General features: G+C 51.8%; 3 protein-coding genes across 4 annotated transcripts; 2 read left to right on the top strand and 1 right to left on the bottom strand.

Annotated features, from left to right (window-relative positions):
- The first annotated feature begins 460 nt into the window (after positions 1–460).
- Positions 461–4,363, top strand: CRN1 (Coronin-like protein crn1). Its single transcript, XM_007808748.2, has 8 exons — positions 461–651; positions 774–862; positions 970–1,112; positions 1,180–1,326; positions 1,407–1,828; positions 1,899–1,935; positions 1,991–2,105; positions 2,165–4,363. Exons 1-8 carry the CDS (start codon positions 618–620, stop codon positions 2,987–2,989), a joined length of 1,812 nt encoding a protein of 603 aa, XP_007806939.2. The 5' UTR covers positions 461–617; the 3' UTR covers positions 2,990–4,363.
- Positions 3,572–4,430, bottom strand: J3458_022595 (uncharacterized protein). The gene has a single exon (XM_066123086.1). The coding sequence runs from the start codon at positions 4,062–4,064 to the stop codon at positions 3,717–3,719; it is 348 nt and encodes a 115-aa protein (XP_065975886.1). The 5' UTR covers positions 4,065–4,430; the 3' UTR covers positions 3,572–3,716.
- Positions 4,431–12,624: 8,194 nt separating this feature from the next.
- Positions 12,625–16,604, top strand: J3458_007190 (uncharacterized protein). Of its 2 annotated transcripts, XM_007808747.2 has the most exons (4): positions 12,625–13,909; positions 13,996–15,592; positions 15,654–15,737; positions 15,818–16,604. In XM_007808747.2, the coding sequence occupies exons 1-4, from the start codon at positions 13,792–13,794 to the stop codon at positions 16,125–16,127; spliced, it is 2,109 nt and encodes a 702-aa protein (XP_007806938.2). In that variant the 5' UTR covers positions 12,625–13,791; the 3' UTR covers positions 16,128–16,604. The 2 variants fall into 2 exon arrangements, with proteins under 2 accessions (XP_007806938.2, XP_065975887.1); XM_066119249.1 differs by having other exon boundaries at positions 12,625–15,592.
- The last annotated feature ends 56 nt before the right edge of the window (positions 16,605–16,660 follow it).

The following is a 16,660-nucleotide window of genomic DNA, read 5'->3' on the forward strand; positions in this document are numbered from 1 at the left end:
GCGTGCTGGTTGAACTGGGTTGGACGGAGCCCATTTCTCGAGCTGTTGATAATAGTACTTGGTATTACTCTGTGTAATTCTTGATTGCTGTGCTTTATACGTCTATTACATAATAAGAACTAGGTAGACGCTGGCGGTGGCGGACTGGAATCAGACATCAATCCATCTAGTGTCTGGTCTGGTCTGTATTTCAAATGCTGGCCACTTGTCACCGACGCCCCCCAGATTGAAGTACAGTATGTCAACATTTGAAGTCTGGTGCCTCTAGGCGGTTGGCGGGTACCTGTCAGTGTGTTACCCTGCAACATTGAACCAGACTCCTACCTCACCTAGTAGTAGGTACTTGGAGGTATTTGGACGTTGACACCAGACTGTTCCCACTTCCGAGCTCCCCCCTGGGTCTCGTACGCGTACATGTACATGTACCTTGCTGGTGTCACCCTGCCCGCCGTCCTGTGACCTCAAGTCCACCTCCACCAGCTGGCGAAACACTTCCGATTGACACCTTTGTCTAATTTCCAATCCTCACGCGCACGCCCTTCTCGTCATCTCACTTCCTCCCTTCGAACATCCCCCCTCTCTAACCTTGCAGCTGTGCTGCAGCAGTATCCAACATCATGGCCGGCCGATTCGTGAGGGCTTCCAAGTACCGTATGTCAAGCTACGCCTACTTACTTCACTACCTTGCTTGCCCTTCGCTCACGACCCTGCCGACCACGACGACATCTTGTTTTGAAAAATAGGCATAGCTGACTCTTACCGATGCAATACAGGTCATGTATTTGGAAAGCCCACGAGAAAGGAGTTTTGCTACGATAACCTGCACATTAGTCGTAATGCGTGGGATACCAACCTTGTAAAGGTAAGACAAAGCGGCGGCGCAAGCGCTGACTTTTGCTGCGCAATGCCGGAACAAGCATTGTGCTGCCTGCGCCGAGCCCCTATGGCTAACCATTGGTGCTTTCACAGGTTAACCCCGAGTATTTGTCCGTCAATTGGGATTCTTCCGGCGGTGGTGCCTTTGCCGTGATCCCCCTGAACGAGAGGGGCAAGCTGCCCGACCAGATTCCTCTTTTCCGGGGACACACGGCTACTGTTTTGGACACGGACTGGTTTGCGACCCTTTCTCCTTAAAGGACTTCCCATTGCGGACAACCCTGACGGCGACGTCTTTTTTAGGAACCCGTTCAACGATCGTATTATCGCTTCCGGTTCTGAGGATGGCAAGGTGTTTGTGTGGGAGGTCCCCAGAGACTTTACTCTGCATACTGACGCCGAAGACATTACTGATGTGTCGCCTGTGGGCAAGCTCGCTGGTCACTCAAGGTACGCCGGGACAAGTGAATTATGCATGGGGGCACATGGGCGATAAGTGCAGACGCTGCTGACCCCTTATCGTCGGACAGGAAAGTCGGACAGGTGCTCTTCAACCCCGCCGCCGAGAATATCCTCGCCTCCGCCTCGGGCGACTTTACAATCAAGATTTGGGACGTTGGTACTGGCCAGGCTCCTCTCGCCCTGAAGCACAGCGACATTGTTCAGAGTCTCTCGTGGAACGCCAGCGGTACCATGCTCGTGACGACCTCTCGCGACAAGAAGATTCGAGTATGGGATGTTCGCCAGGAGAAGCCGGTCCACGAGGCTGCTGGTCATAGTGGCGCCAAGAACAGCAGAGCTGTTTGGATGGGCGAGCACAACCGTTTTGCTACTACCGGTTTCTCGAGAATGAGTGAGCGACAAATTGGCCTGTGGGAACCGGGAAGGACGGAGCCGATTGGCGGGTTCACTATGCTGGATTCCATTTCTGGTGTTTGCATGCCATTCTGGGGTAGGTCTTGGACAAGCATGGTGTATTTCCTGTTGTTTGGGTGGGAAGTGGGAAGTACTGACTTGAGTAGATGAGGGATCAAACTGCCTGTACCTTGCTGGCAAAGGGTAAGCACTTGTTTCTCTATATAGATTTGACATCACTCTGTTAACGTGGTCCTAGTGATGGCAACATTCGCTACTACGAATATGAAAACGACAAGTTCGAATTCCTCAGCGAATACAAGTCTCCTGATCCTCAGCGAGGCATCGCTTTCTTGCCCAGACGTGGTATCAATGTACGCTTTGCCGACTCTCAGAACAAGACGGCAAACGTCCAACGTGCTAACGAATGCAGGTCCACGAAAATGAAATTATGCGAGCTTACAAGACCGTCAACGACAGCTACATCGAGCCCATTTCCTTCACCGTTCCGCGCCGCGCCGAAACCTTCCAGGCTGATATCTTCCCTCCCGCCGTTGGCACCAAGCCTGCTGTCGGCGCACAGGAGTGGCTCAGAGGCAAGACCGGGATACCAGCCAAGATTGACTTGGAGAGCATCTACGATGGCAGCGCTCCTAAGGAGGTGCCATCTGATTATAAGCCCCCCGCTCAACCTATTCCTGCTGCCGCTCCTGTTAAGAAGGAGGAGCCTAGGCAGGAAGCCCAGAAACCAGTACCTGTTTCTCGTGGTCCCCCGCCCACCATGAACGACCAGAAGGCCTCCATTTCTAACATGGCCAACAAGTTCCAGGACACGGAAGGGGATGATCAGGATGACCAAGACGAGACATCCAGCTTCGAGGAAATCTCACGACCAACGCAGCGAGCTGCTGGTCGAAACGACCCCAAGCCTCTGCCCGTTCCTATCAAGACGCAGCCTGCCCCTGCTCCCGAACCAGCCAAGGTAGCACCTCCTCCCAAAACCCCCACCCCTACTACGGCTTCCACTGCTGCCGTACCACGCTCATCCACGCCGTCTGTTGGCGTCGAAGCCTCCCTGGACCAGATCAAGCAGTTGCTTGAGAACCAGGCCAAGATTATCACTGTCCAAAACGACAAGATCACCCAGCTAGTAGGCGAAGTCGAGTCCTTGAAGAAAAAAGTCAACACTTCTGGATCGCAGGATCAGAGTGAGCGCATTAGACAACTAGAATTGGAGCTTGAGGAGGCGCGGTCGTGAGATGTAGACACGCGTGGTAGCTTTGTACGCTGGGGTTTCCCTTGGATCCGGCTATGTCTTTTTTTTTTTCCCTTCATGATGATGAGAACTCGGGGGAGGACTGGTGCATGGCTGCCGTGGAGTTGGGGGGACAATTTTGCTTTATTGTCTTGGACAGAGGGAGCATGAGGAAGATTATGGTGAAAGAATAGGGTAGGGGGCGTAGCGTGCTGTATATGCCATGTGAGCAAGACAATATCATATATGGTTGATTAGCCACTTGATGTGAGGTTTCCTAGGGGTGATTGGCAGTTTTCATTGTGAGCTTGCGAAGCTGTTATGGCATGTATAATGATGCACACTGATCAAGTTTGCTTCGAGGTTGATTCCGGACCATAATGGCCACCTGCTGCTACGGAGATATGAATGCAAGTTGAACTATCGAGTTATACAATACCTTCCTGGCCTACCCTATAGACCTTCTAGGTGAACGAGCAGGGCTATTTTATCATCCTGATTTCCACTACCGATATATGAAATCGAAGAGAGCTTGAAGAGTTTCGTAGTTGACGGCCAAGGCTCATCTTTACCACGAAAACCAAAAAAAAAAAAAAAAAAAAAAAAAAAAAAAAGGGGCTTCCGTCACCATATCTACATCATTACTTGCTGCAAGGCCTGCGATGAATATTCGACAGTGAAGAAGAGTGAGCGGCCTCCAGCAACACGCATCATGTAACCAGGGCGAACATCAACTCCACCAGCGGCAAAGAGGCCAGTGATCACGACGCTCAACTTCTCTCTCTCTCTCTCTCGCCGCGAAAGCAATTACCCGCCCGTCCCCCCAAAAGTTCAAGCGCCCATCACCAATCACCCACAAGCACACGGCCACGCAGACTCCAACCATGACAAAAAGAAACCAGAGGTCGGCGATGTCCCCGCCCTCAGCAAGCTTCATCCCAGCACACAAGGCCCTCGCATAAGACAGATCAACAACCGAGAACCCTTCCATCCACAGAGCCACAGCATTACCCCTCTCGCTCTGAAAACCCAGCACCCTCAACCCGCCACCCAAAACGGCCAATCCCAAACGACGCATCACCTCCGTTTCACCAGACCCTGTTTCAGCCCATCTCTGCCAAGCTGCATAGACGCAGGAGGTCGTCAGGCGCGGGCGTCTACAGTAACGCCCAAGTGGGAAGATGAATCTACAGAAAACTTAAAAAAGGGAAAAAATAGTAATCAAGAAGACCCTTTTCTTGTTACCGAGGCAGAGTATAGATGGCCATGAAACGAGGGGGTTCCTGCAGTAGTGCTTTGCTCTCTCTCTGTCCCCTCCTGACGACATGTTTTGTACTTCTTGCATTGAGATGTAGATTCCCTGGGGGGGGAGAGGGCATTTTGCAAAGCGCCTATGCGAGAGCAAGAAGCACAACTTGGCTGGGCGACGAGGGCTGAAATCCGGTTTCTTTTCCGTCTTGTTGCACACAAGCCTGTCCCATCCGATTCGCGTCTTCTATTCTTCTCCTTCCCTCCCTTCAGGGTGCCGCGTCGGATAAATGGCAGGCCAAAGAGTTTTGTTTCTACGACTCATTCATCTGCGTCGGCCACGCCTGCAATCGGGCTTCGTTTTTTTACGCTGCCGCCCTCAACTACCTTGTCTTGGGTGCATTTTGCACACGTGGTAGCCGGGACAGCGTGTTTGGGCCGCCCGAACATCGACGGACGCTCAATGCTTGCTTGCGCCGGCCAACCGTCACCGGGGCTCTCCGCGCTCGATATTCTCCGTACGTAGTGCTGTTGCTAAAACATCGCCATCTTGGCCCGACACTCGACCCTTTTTTTCAAGTTTTCGGTCGGCACGATACGGAATCGCTTGGGGACAAGTACGCAACATCGCTTACGCTCGCCCATGAACCAAGAGGTCCATCCACGATTCCGAGTGTCATGCCCTCTCCATATTTTTTTTTCCCTTGCTATATTCTCCATCTTTGCCTCACATTGCTCGTCGTATATGTCTGTGTGTTGACATCCAGGGATGCGTCGATGTTTGAGTCGTTTCAGATGCCCACTGAATCTGGTTGCGACGGCAGCACTTGACCGATGCTGTCATGCGTTACGACAAATGGGCTCGGCATAGACATGCTGTTTTAGAAAGAAGGAAAAAAAAAAATAGAATTCTGTGCTAGCGGCTACCATCTTTTCTGAGCTTGGTTCATGGCCCATTCGCAACATGGTGAAGCAAGCCTCTGCGTCGTCATTTTTCAGATATATGCCTCCGCATCTTTGACACAAGACTGATAACGTCGTTCTCACATGAAGCGCAAGGTAAACTCGGTGACTGTACTGTCATTTCTATCTATCGTCTGCGTTGTACAAATTCCACCCATGAAATGCTCTGTGAATGATCACCCATGATATCATATGTGCCCATATTCCATCTTAGTCGAAACTGCGGGATTGCAGGATGCGGGGACGTTGATAACAGAGTGAGGGGCGGCAGTTCAAGACTTTCAAGTCCGTGGGTTGAGCTATGCGGGTAATAGGCACCCAACGACCAAAGGCTAAGCCCCGAGATGAAAATAGTGCAGATGGAAAGGCCAAGTTATTCGCTGTTCGTCATATCTAAGTGTTACAGGAGTCAGCTCCGCCTGGTCTTTCAGCGGACTAAATGATGGGCGTCTATCTCTTCTCAAAGAGGATGGTAGTCTGCGGCGGCATGACCATGACAGCAAGGGGAGATTATGGACGCTATACTAGCATTCCATGTTGGCCGTCATCGAAAGAGGGGGCAATACAAACAATAAGCTGCCTTGTGAGCTGTACCCAAACCGCGGAACAAAAACCCGCGGTTCGCGTACACGAGGTTCACTTACACGAAAGCACAACAACTTGTTTTGGAAACAGGTCAAGGTCGACGTCGTGCAGCGCCTAGCTTCTACGCCACCAGCTCATCCGTCACAAGAGCAATCCACTTCCAGTTCATCGCACCTTCAATAGCGCATCAAGGAAATCCATCCGGTCACCGAGAACGATATATCCAAGGTGGTCGTAAAAGCTCTGTAGTCTTGATTTGTATGCTGAGCGGGCCAGGCAACTTTGTGAAACCAGAATACGTTCGGATGAGAGCTATGATCCATTCTGCTGTGTTTCCGGAGGACGTTTACGCCATGTCGACGAGTTTGAGGTCGACGAATTCGGACAGCTCCTGCTCCTAGGCTCTTCTAGAACGAAGCTACGGCCTCTCTGTTTCATAGCCCATTAGAAAGCGCGGGTATCGGGTTTCATATTCTGCAACTCACATGACAATGTGGCTCTCTTGCAACAGCCGGACTTTGACAGGCCGGGCTACGCATGACTCTTGCTCTCGCTAGTGGCAAGTAAGGTTATACAGGTGACTTGGCCGAGTTAGAGGGAGCACAGCTGCATAATATCAAGACGTTGCCGTCAAGAGGAAAAGAGAAGTGGCACCGAGTGCATGACACAGCTTGTCAGCCAGACTTGGAGTTCATGCAAGGCACGCCAATAAGGAACAGTTAGCTGCCCAGAAGGAAGCGTGATAGTCATCGTCCAAGACTGGTAATGGTGGAGATGTTCAACTCGGTGTTGTCCTGTATAGTACAGTACGTGAAAGGAAGCTTGGGCCTGTTTCAGGTTGGCAGTAGGCTGTATCAGCCTTGCTGACAGGACTCGATACGGCATCTGGTTAGAACCACGGACCTGGCGGAGTATGGCGCACTGATGGCTCAACCGGTTATCAAGAGACGTCACGAGGACGCTGCTAGAGTGTTGGATAGGCGATGGCGCGCAGCTCGGGAAACAAGTTGGCGATGACGGACTGTCGTAGGACGCCGTCAAGGGACTAGCAGATGACTCCAGAGGCTGTTGAGGCTTGAAGCTAAAATGGTTGTCAAAGCAGCACAGTAGTCGGTCATTTCACGGTGCGGAGCCGGCTGGTTTGGCATCTGGCCGACTGCATGAGCTTCGGGAGAGGCAAGCGGCGCATTGTTCGGATTCGGTGGAAATGCGCCGCAAAAGTCGAAGGCATTTCCACTTTGAAAACGGTGTGGCGTCCATCAGGGAAGAAGCGTCAACGAAGTATGCCTCTTCGGTCTTTTCAGTCTTGTCTGGTCCGTCTCCACACCGGCCTGAGGCGACGATGAGGCGAGGCCATGTGGGAATAGAATACGCTGCCCGCGAGCACCGAGTATCATCCCCGCGTACGGCTCTTGGACCTTGTCCCAATCTGATGGTCCCTACTCCGTCCTCCGGCCCGTAGTCACCTGTATATTGTATATTCGCGGGGTGGCTGGTCCGTCTTGCCGGAATGCCCGGTTATGACTGTGACACGGTAGACAGGACTGTCGCCTCTCTGCCTACCGCAACCTGTCAACACTGTGTTTGTGCATCTGTGGTCATGAAATCGGTCGCCGATGTCGACAGTCGTTGTCACTGCGGCTGCTATTCCTGGTGCCTGCGACCATATGCAGCGTCGATTGATTCTTGCGGCGAGTACGGCCCAATCTAGGTGAGATGGACTGGATGGCATGATCCGGCGGCACTTTTTGCCTTTGCTACCAGTGCCGCCAGCGGTGCCTGTCCTCTTTCCTTTCATTCACTCATTCATTCATTCCTTCTTTCTTTCTAGGCTGCCCACAGCCTATGATATCTGTTCGGCCCAGCGTGCTGCTAAGAATACCGGCGGTTAAAGCCGATTGGTTGGCTGTTCCGCGGGTCCTGGGCCTCCACCCCAGGCCAATGGCAGGCGCGGCTGACATTTTTCAGCGACGGGGGTTCAAAAGCCGTGCAGTACGGAGTAGTCAGCAAGCTCTTGGCTGTTCTCTTCGTACTGCCCGTCTCGCCAACAGGCGAAAAGGGCATCCGACCCGTGACCGCCATCCAGATGCAAAGAAACATTGTGCGAGTGGGCGTACCTTGGCTATGGCGACTGTGAGTCGCTTGCAGGGGAGCTTTTCATCTGCCTGATTGGCTCCCTCAGCTTAAGCTTAGCCTAATTTTGGCCCGAGATCAGCGTCCCTCAGCGTCCCTCAGCGTCCCTCAGCTTCTGAAACGGCGCCTTGGTTGCTTGGCTCTGTTACTAACCTCTTATTAGAGTCCACCCCGGAGGCGGCTGGCTGCTGGCTGGCCGAGTTTACGGCGCTTCCATTCGAAGGTGTGGATCATAATTTACCAGTCATCGTTCTGGGTCTCAGATTGGCGAGTTCCCTCGTTGCGTGATACGGAGTAATGCGGTGGTGTTGGCATGTCCATCTCCCCAGGCACGGATGTGCGAATCCTTTCGTCAGTGGCAGCCCACAGACTTCGATGCTGTGGATTGTGCCGATATCTTTGCAACTTTCCAGCCTTGCGTTTTAGCCACTCTTCCAATCGCCTTGCGGCTTCGCAGTCTTGTCGGCGTTGCTGCACCCACAAGTCGTTTTAAATTGCCCAAGGGGTCTTGCAGCGGATGCATGTCATCTTGACGACCCAGTTTAGTCCGTATCGGCAGCTACTCACAACTCGATTTTGAGTTCTGTTGAAAATCCCTGTCGATGATGGTCAGACTTTTTGACAGGAAACGAAACCACGAAGCATTTTCAACGAGTGTCATCTCCAATTCAGGTATCCAGATAGAGACCAGCCTCGTCACAATGCCAGGTATGTCCCAGTTCCAGTCCCGGTCCCAGTCCCAGTTCCAGTTTTGAGTCTCGTCGGCTAGACGGGACGATCAAGCAGTAAATTCAAATATTCGAATGATATCCCGAAACAAGGCATCTGCGGCTTCCAGGCCTTGCCTACATGAACCAGCTTCGAACCCATCTCCTCAGCCTATTACTTAGGTCCAGCAGACGCCGTGCTTTGTTGGCAAGAACTGCTACCCTACACCGCGCTGGTCGAACCCAAATCCACCTTTTTGCCAATTAAACCAGCTGTTGGGTGCTTTTGCCAAGCTCATTCGCCCTGGTTGGCGGGTTTCCCGTGTGCTTTGTCCTTCTCAGGAAATGGTGAATCATGGTGGTGTCGGCATTGGCTTCAAACAACCGAGCGATGATGGAATGCAAGCCACCCTTCATCGTCCTTCATGGACCGATCATGCATACAGTTCTGCCGCCCCGGATTCTGTGACGAATGACCATGTCCAGAGCATGGTGATCAGTCACTTCCCAGCATAGGTGACGAGACTTGGATGGGTATGAAAGTGTGCATCGGCCCAAATTATTGAGCAAAGCGTCACACCATGCATGTGGTTCGGCATAGTGGTCAAACGGCCCTTGAGATGCGTCTTCACGAATAATGTAAATACGGTCTCACTATGGAACAGCCGAACACAGAGAGTTGTATTTCTCCCACGATACATGGTTAGCATAGTACATAGATGCTGTTGCCAACCAAACTCTCCCAGCCGTACTCCGTACTATGCCCTACTGATGGCTCTGTCGGCCGAACCTTCCATCCCAGAGGTAAGGATATGGGTGCTAGCTGCTCCAGTTTATGACAGGGCCCATATGCAGGTGCGTGGAAATGGAGCGTTGAAGGGGTGTGAGAGGACATCTGCGGACCAACCAGAGCCAGATTGCCATTAATCGCAAACGGGAGACCATTCTGAAGCGGTGCTCCAGGCATGTTTCATGTTTAGCAGGCCGAGCAACATAGCCCTCAAGTGCTCATTTGTGCCCAGTCGAAATGGCTATTGGTCTCGACCTGGACTCGACAAGGGGTCTCGCAAATTGTCAACATGCAGGCAAGCAAGGGAAGGCTGTTGGCCGGCTCGGCTGGGTTGGCTAGAAATTCATCAGAGGGAGTCTGCGGACAATATCATATTAGGTGTCTTACTTGCCTATGTTGAAAGGCCTGAATGCTTCTGTAAGACGGAAACTTGGAAAAGGGGTTCTCAGTTACTACAGTGTAGCCCCAATAAAGCAGCGGCAAGCGCAGCGCATGAAGCCCACATGTGCTCCACTGTTGCTTGCATTGGTACGGAGTACGGAGAAGTCACAGAGCTGAGTCTAGTTTCTCGCAGTAACACTAGATCTCGACTGTCCGTGTACTGCGTATCCGAAATTGCGAGAAAGAGGTCAGTGAGACTGCCATTGCCCATTCACCGTTCGCATCGTTTGGCGAGAAATCAACAGCGGGGCAGCCGTAAATAAACGTTGCACTGACCTCTGCTGTGCGGAAACATGACCGATTGACTTGGAAACATATACGTATTTTGTTTTTAGTTGCCAATGCTGGTTGTGATCAAGTCCTGGCTTAGATGTCATTTTGAGCACTCCATTGGTGTCTCCGACTCCTGTAGCGGCTTCCAAGTTGCGTCGTCTTTGGCTACGAATGTTCGAAAAAGCGCTCGGTGTTAATGTGCTTAGAGAACCATAACTTCTTGAATTCTGGATATCGGTAAGGTATATGTGTATAGGCCGGGTCGCAAGACCTGGTACATATCATATGCCTCATGCAGTCCTGTTGCCATGAACAAGTTGTTTCTTTCTTTCTTTCTTTTTTTTTTTTGGCCGCTTGGGCCTAATTCGTGTAATGTGCCCACCTTGGGTCTTGTACATCGATCGGTGGAGCAGAAGGAACCAAACTCGCCGCATCAAGTATATTAGTATTGTCATATGCTGCTACGCTCGGAGGCCAAGGTTTGCTCGATTAATGTTGACCAGGCAGGGACACAGTAAACCAGGTCAAGGTCGGTACTATTATCATGCATTTGGAGAACCACACTGGTTGGGGTCGAGAATGAATGGCAGTACTTCTACTCCGTAGTAGTAACTAGTTCGTAGAGTCCCTCACTGGAGGCTGTTGGATTCAGCCAGTCATCACGTCTCGTTGCCTGAGCAGTGGATTGGCTCGGACGGCAGTCTCAGGAACCGCCGACTGCCAAGGCATTCGTCGGATGGGCCCTCCAGGACGGCCGATGGATGCATAGGTTTCGCAACATAGGGCGTCCTGATGGCGTTTTCCCTTCCTGGAGGAATCAATGTCAACGAGGGTGTCTTGCCTGGCCGTGCTTTTGGTACAGAGACGCGAGCTTTCATATTAGCTGGGAGGATGGTTCTTCCATTTGTCTTCTCAGTGCTGTCGATTGGTTCCGATGGTGAAAGGTGTGGACCCCTGAGCGGCTAAGGGGGAACACATGGGTGCGCAAGTCTAAATCATGTTTCATTTGTCTGGATGGCCGAGAGTAGCATCGATCTGTGCAATGACGGTCGGGAATTACTGCGAACTCTGGATACAGCTGGATATAGCTCGTAGTTGTCAAGCTTGCCTGGCTACTTATTACTATTAAGTAAGTAGGTGGATGAAGATGGTCTCCGAGTAAAAGGATCCGGTGATGTGCAACTCGAGACCGCAACGCATCGACTACCTGGAGTTCTGTGCAAGTGGGGAGGCACAGTCTGCCTCTGTCGTGCATACTGTAAGTCAGAATGTACGGAGTCAAAATAATACTACGTACAGTATGGCGAAGAGTACAACTTACGGAGTCTACTGCCCAGCGTCATGCAGTGTTTTCGCCTGCCAAAGATGCAAGAAGGTGACAAAAATGGGCATAAGTAGTGACAGAAGAGCACTGGCCAGCTTCATGATGCAGCGGCAAGGGGGGGAGGGGGGTAGGAAAGCAGGCCAAAAGGCTTGGGCATTCGAGGAAGCATTAAAACACCCCACTGAGACGATGACTTTCATCCACCCCACTCGCAACGAGATCCCGGATAAAGCTGTGCGTCTAACAGGCTGTATTCGGTGCAGTAGGAATGGTGAAGGCGAAAGGTAAAAACAAGGAGAGTTGACGCGCCAGGACATTTCGATGCTGAGCACGACTCTTGACAGCGTCCCAAAGTTAGGTGAGGTGGAGGGATTTGCTACATATCCGCACATGCCTACGTGAGGGTGCCTGAGGTAATTGAATGTCAGCAAGTCCAAGTTAGAGACGGAAGGAACATTGGGCTGATGACAGAGGGACGGAAGGAGTCAAGCACAGTTGCGCACACCGCACGCCGCACGCCGCACGCCGCACAGGCTCCAAGCCACTACAAAGCCCAGACAATTCGCGGGTTTCTAAGCACTTATTAGTAGGCACCTACAAGTAAGTAGGGTGAGGCGAGACATGCTGGTGAGGTTAATAAAATTTGGTTCAATGTTGGCATCGGGACCAAAAATTGCAGCCAGTTTTGCACACCCCTTGGGGCGATGCTCCCGTTCTCCGTCCAGTTCCCGTCAGTACGTGAATTAGTTAGAAGCTCAAGTACTTTACAACGTCAGGATACATTGGCAACATCGGACAATGGCAGTATGAATCTGTACCTGAACTCGCAGCACAACATGGCTGCCTCTCTCTTTGTGCCGCGCGCCGCCCATGCCAGAGCCAATTCATGCCATGGTCCACGGTGGTGGCCATTGGCATTGCCCCATCACCAGTCCCACGTCTCCATCCGAGTTCGATTCGTCCACTCAGCGGCGGGCAATCCTCTCGCGCACCAGCTGCCAGTCCATCCGTCCGCCAGCCCACCGGTTGTCTCCACACCATCAGAGGGATCAAGCCTGCCCGTTCAATGTTGTTCGCTCAACGGGTTGGACCAAAGACCGGTCCCGCCATGCCCTGCCAGGCCCAGATGCCCGTCAGTTCGACTGGTCTCCTCATTGTGCCGCTAGCATGTTGACCCCGGTCAGCCCTTGCCAGCGCCTGTGCCTGTGCCTGAGCTAGCCAAGTCAGCCCGCGTTGACTCGATGTGCCGTCAAGTTTCGATGCTCCATCAGTCGGCCGCTCAGCCAAGTCGTTGTCGCTCAGTCCCCTCTTCCGCCAACTGGTCCCGAGGCGAACTTCTTGGTGCTTTTCCCGGGCCCATGCCATGCTCCCATGCTCCCATGGTCTCCTGCTCTCATGGCTCCCCCTCCTCGAACCCTAAGCACTTGAGCACTTGACTGTGGCTCCCGGCCGCCGCCGCCTTACCCCGACGCCACGGCCTCTGTGAGTGCTTGGGCGACCACTCGAGCGACTTGTTTGAGCCATAAACCCCCCCCGACTCTCGTCCGCTCTCGTACTCCGTATATTCCTCCTCTTCGTCGTTTCCTACGTTTATTTCTTCTCCTTCCCCCCCGCCCCTCTGATCCTCCCTTTCTCGACCTTGGGTCGTCTCTTTTCTTTTCTTTTCCATTTCCTGAGCCACGTCGTCCCTCGCGCCGTCCAACCCGTCGTAGTCTTTACGTCTTCAAGACACGGTCGTCACTGGGCGCGATCCTCCCCTGCCGTCGTTCCTTTTTTCCGCTTCGAATCCAGCTGGCTGTTTGACGGGATATCGGATATCCATCTTCGGGCCTGGTGACCTCGTGTGTCTTGCATCTTCTTGGCTCTGCTTTCTTTCTTGTTCAGCCTTAATTCGCTTCGATCCGGGCTTCGTGCTTAATCTCTGGCCTCGGCCGCCCTTGAATGCGGCGTCCTGCCTCGACGGCCAGAACAAGGCAACTCATCGCGCCCGACTCAAACCCGCTTGATGCAGTGGCTGGGCTGAGCTGTCCATTCGATTGAGTGCACCATCAATTTCGACTATCCGGGCTGGTCTCGAATATTTCCTCGTTGCAGTCGCGAAGCCGACACAATTGCCAATCAAGGCAGTGCCTCTTGAGCATTACTTTCACCCTCCGAAACGCGATTGTTGGTTGAAACACCGCAACAATACAACCGGTGTTAGATTGTGAATTTGGTTGCATTGTAATCTCTATCACCACCTACACTCACTCTGTGACGACACCCAATCATCAATAGGAGCTCAAATTGCTGGTTGGGACGAGCGCGTTGGTTTCTACAATCGGTGGAACACATTGACACGATGTACTCACAACATGCCACCATGGCACCTCAAAAGCCAGAAACCTTTATGCTGAGTACCGAAGCGCAGCAGGCATTGCCGCACGATGCTCAGGTCGCACTTCAGCAAGTAGACAATTGTATGTTGCAGCCTGAAGCAACCATGTTTTGGATGGGTTCCTTGTTCCCTGGGTCATTTGTATCTACTAACCGCCGATGTTTGCAGTAAAATATTTTCTCATCTCAGCGCCAGTTGATTGGCAGCCAGACCAGTACATTCGCCGATTTTTACTGCCCACCGGCGAGTATGTCTCTTGCGTTTTGTGGAACAATCTCTTTCATATCTCTGGCACCGACATTGTACGATGCCTGTCATTCAGATTTCAGGCATTTGGCCGCCCTGTCAAGAACTCTAAGAAGTTTGAGGAGGGTATTTTCTCTGATTTGCGAAACCTTAAGTCTGGCACCGATGCGTCCTTGGAGGAACCCAAGAGCGCATTTCTTGACTTCCTCTACAAGAATAATTGCATTCGGACACAAAAGAAGCAAAAGGTTTTCTATTGGTACAGTGTTCCACATGACCGCCTCTTTTTGGACGCCCTTGAGCGGGACTTGAAGCGAGAGAAGATGGGCCAGGAAGCCACCACAGTCGCAGTCAGCGAGCCTGCGTTGTCCTTCCAATACGACTCATCTCAGTCCTTGTACGAGCAACTCACCAAGACGCAACAAGCCAACTCGTCTTCATTCAATGCCCAGCAGGCTACAACGTTTTCTCAGAGTCAGTCGACTTCCCCTGTAATGAGGGCCATGGATTCTATGCCACCTCCGAGCATGATGCCTCAAACCATGGCAGCGGCCATGGGTGAACCGATGGACCACATGGTCTCTTACGAAGCTATGCCGATGACTGCCGCAGTTCCCCAACAAGTTGCTCATGTCAAAAGAGAACCTGACTTCACCCGTGTTCAGTACAACCAAAACGGCGTCCCGATCGCACACGGCCATCAAAGACATGCGTCCATGCCTGCCTACGGTTTAGAGTACTCTCCTGCTCCATCCTTTGTTTCCTCTCAGTACGAGGACTACAGCAACCGAGGCATCTCTTTTGAGCCAATTACCCCACCTCAGCAAGCTCTGGGTATGACGGGAGAGCCTGCATATATTGCTAATGAGGAGACCGGATTGTATTCTGCTATCCCCGACCATCTGTCTGGCGTGAATGGCCTCAATGGCATGGTTCAGCTGCCTCCTTCAAATCTGGCCGGATCACAATTCACCCGTTCGTACGGCACAAACAATGTATACTCTGTCATTGAAGGCTCCCCGACGTACAAGCAACGACGACGTCGATCTTCGATTCCGCCGTCTATCTCAGCTATCCCCGGTGCGCCTGTCCCCAACACTGCGGCTCACAGGCCGTCTGATTTGAGACGATCTGTTTCAGCATCTGTAGGCCCTGTGGCCGAAGGTGAGGAGTCGGCTGATAATTCTCCTCCCGGACTTTCCTACAGTGCATCTGGTATGTCCATGGGCAGCCATCAGCATAAGGATGTTGTCGATTTGTCTCGACATGGTACACCACTGTCCAACGTGGATGGGAGCCCGGCACTGAACCCCATGACCCTTCAGCCAGGCTTCGGAGACGAGCTTTCTCATGACGGTGTCATCAAAGACCACCGCCGCACCCTGTCTGGCCCAAGCGGCGTCATTCGAAGGGCTCGTTCAGCTACTGTGATGGAGCTGGGCCCGTACCCCCATAAGTCTCACTCTTGCCCAATTCCAACCTGCGGTCGACTCTTCAAACGTCTCGAGCATTTGAAGAGGTAAGTCTCAACTTCTTCATAGCAGGGGCAAATTTTTTTTGAAATCCTAACCTTGTTCCAGACACGTTCGAACGCACACTCAAGAGAAGCCCTACATTTGTCCCCATTGCAGCAAAGCATTCTCTCGATCCGACAATCTTGCACAGTAAGTCTACTCTACATAGCCATTTAGCTACAAGAGCCGAACCTCTGTGGGGAGACACTTACTAACTCGTATACCTGCAGGCACAAACGTACCCACAGCCGCGAAGATGGTGGCGAGGGTTCTTTCAATCTCTCTGCCGAAGAGGAAGAGGAATACTCGGGTGAGGATCAACTGGGCTCTGTTGAGGAGGCATCTCCTACTTCTGAGGCTGCATACGTTCCTACATCTCTCAATGCTGCTGCCAATGAATCCGTCTCATCTTCAAATAGCATCAGCAACGCCAACAATAGCGCCATGCACCAGCCTCAGGCCTTCAACAGTTTGCAAACCCTCAGCATGCCAATGACGATTAGCCAACCAGCTACGATTAACGCCAGTGGCATGATGTAAAAAAAGATTGATAATCTCATGATACATTTCGGCACTTCTCCTTGTTTTTTTTTGTTTACATGACTCTCTCTGGGGTTTTTGGCTCAGCTATTTATGTGAGGAATCACTCGAATATTCCCCCCAAGTCAGCTACTACTGCATATCATTTCCATTGATCTGTTTTTACTCTTTATTATTCCTCTGTTTCCCCCTTTTATTCTTATTTCGGCGTCTGATGAGTGGGAAAAGGAGGAGACAACCCATAGATGTGTGCTCAGTGTGCTGAACGAATAAGGATGAAACCATCGTTTAAAAAGACTCAGACGGAGAACTGGGGATTATATTATTCTGATGGAGACACAGGATAGGACGCCTTTGTACATTTATCGCTTTTAACTCGAAACCGGTGGGGCAGATGGGCGAAACTTAGAGGTTAGTCCTTGGCGATGCCTTTGGACGCGCTGTTGTAGTTCAATTGAAACGAACAAAATATGAACCAAATGAAGTCTTTGTTTTTTGTTCAGTTTAGTTTTCTGTTTCTTGTGGATTTGGAT

Source organism: Metarhizium acridum (genome assembly GCF_019434415.1).
Source record: "Metarhizium acridum strain ARSEF 324 chromosome Unknown scaffold_72, whole genome shotgun sequence".
In the NCBI taxonomy this organism is placed as follows: domain Eukaryota; kingdom Fungi; phylum Ascomycota; class Sordariomycetes; order Hypocreales; family Clavicipitaceae; genus Metarhizium; species Metarhizium acridum.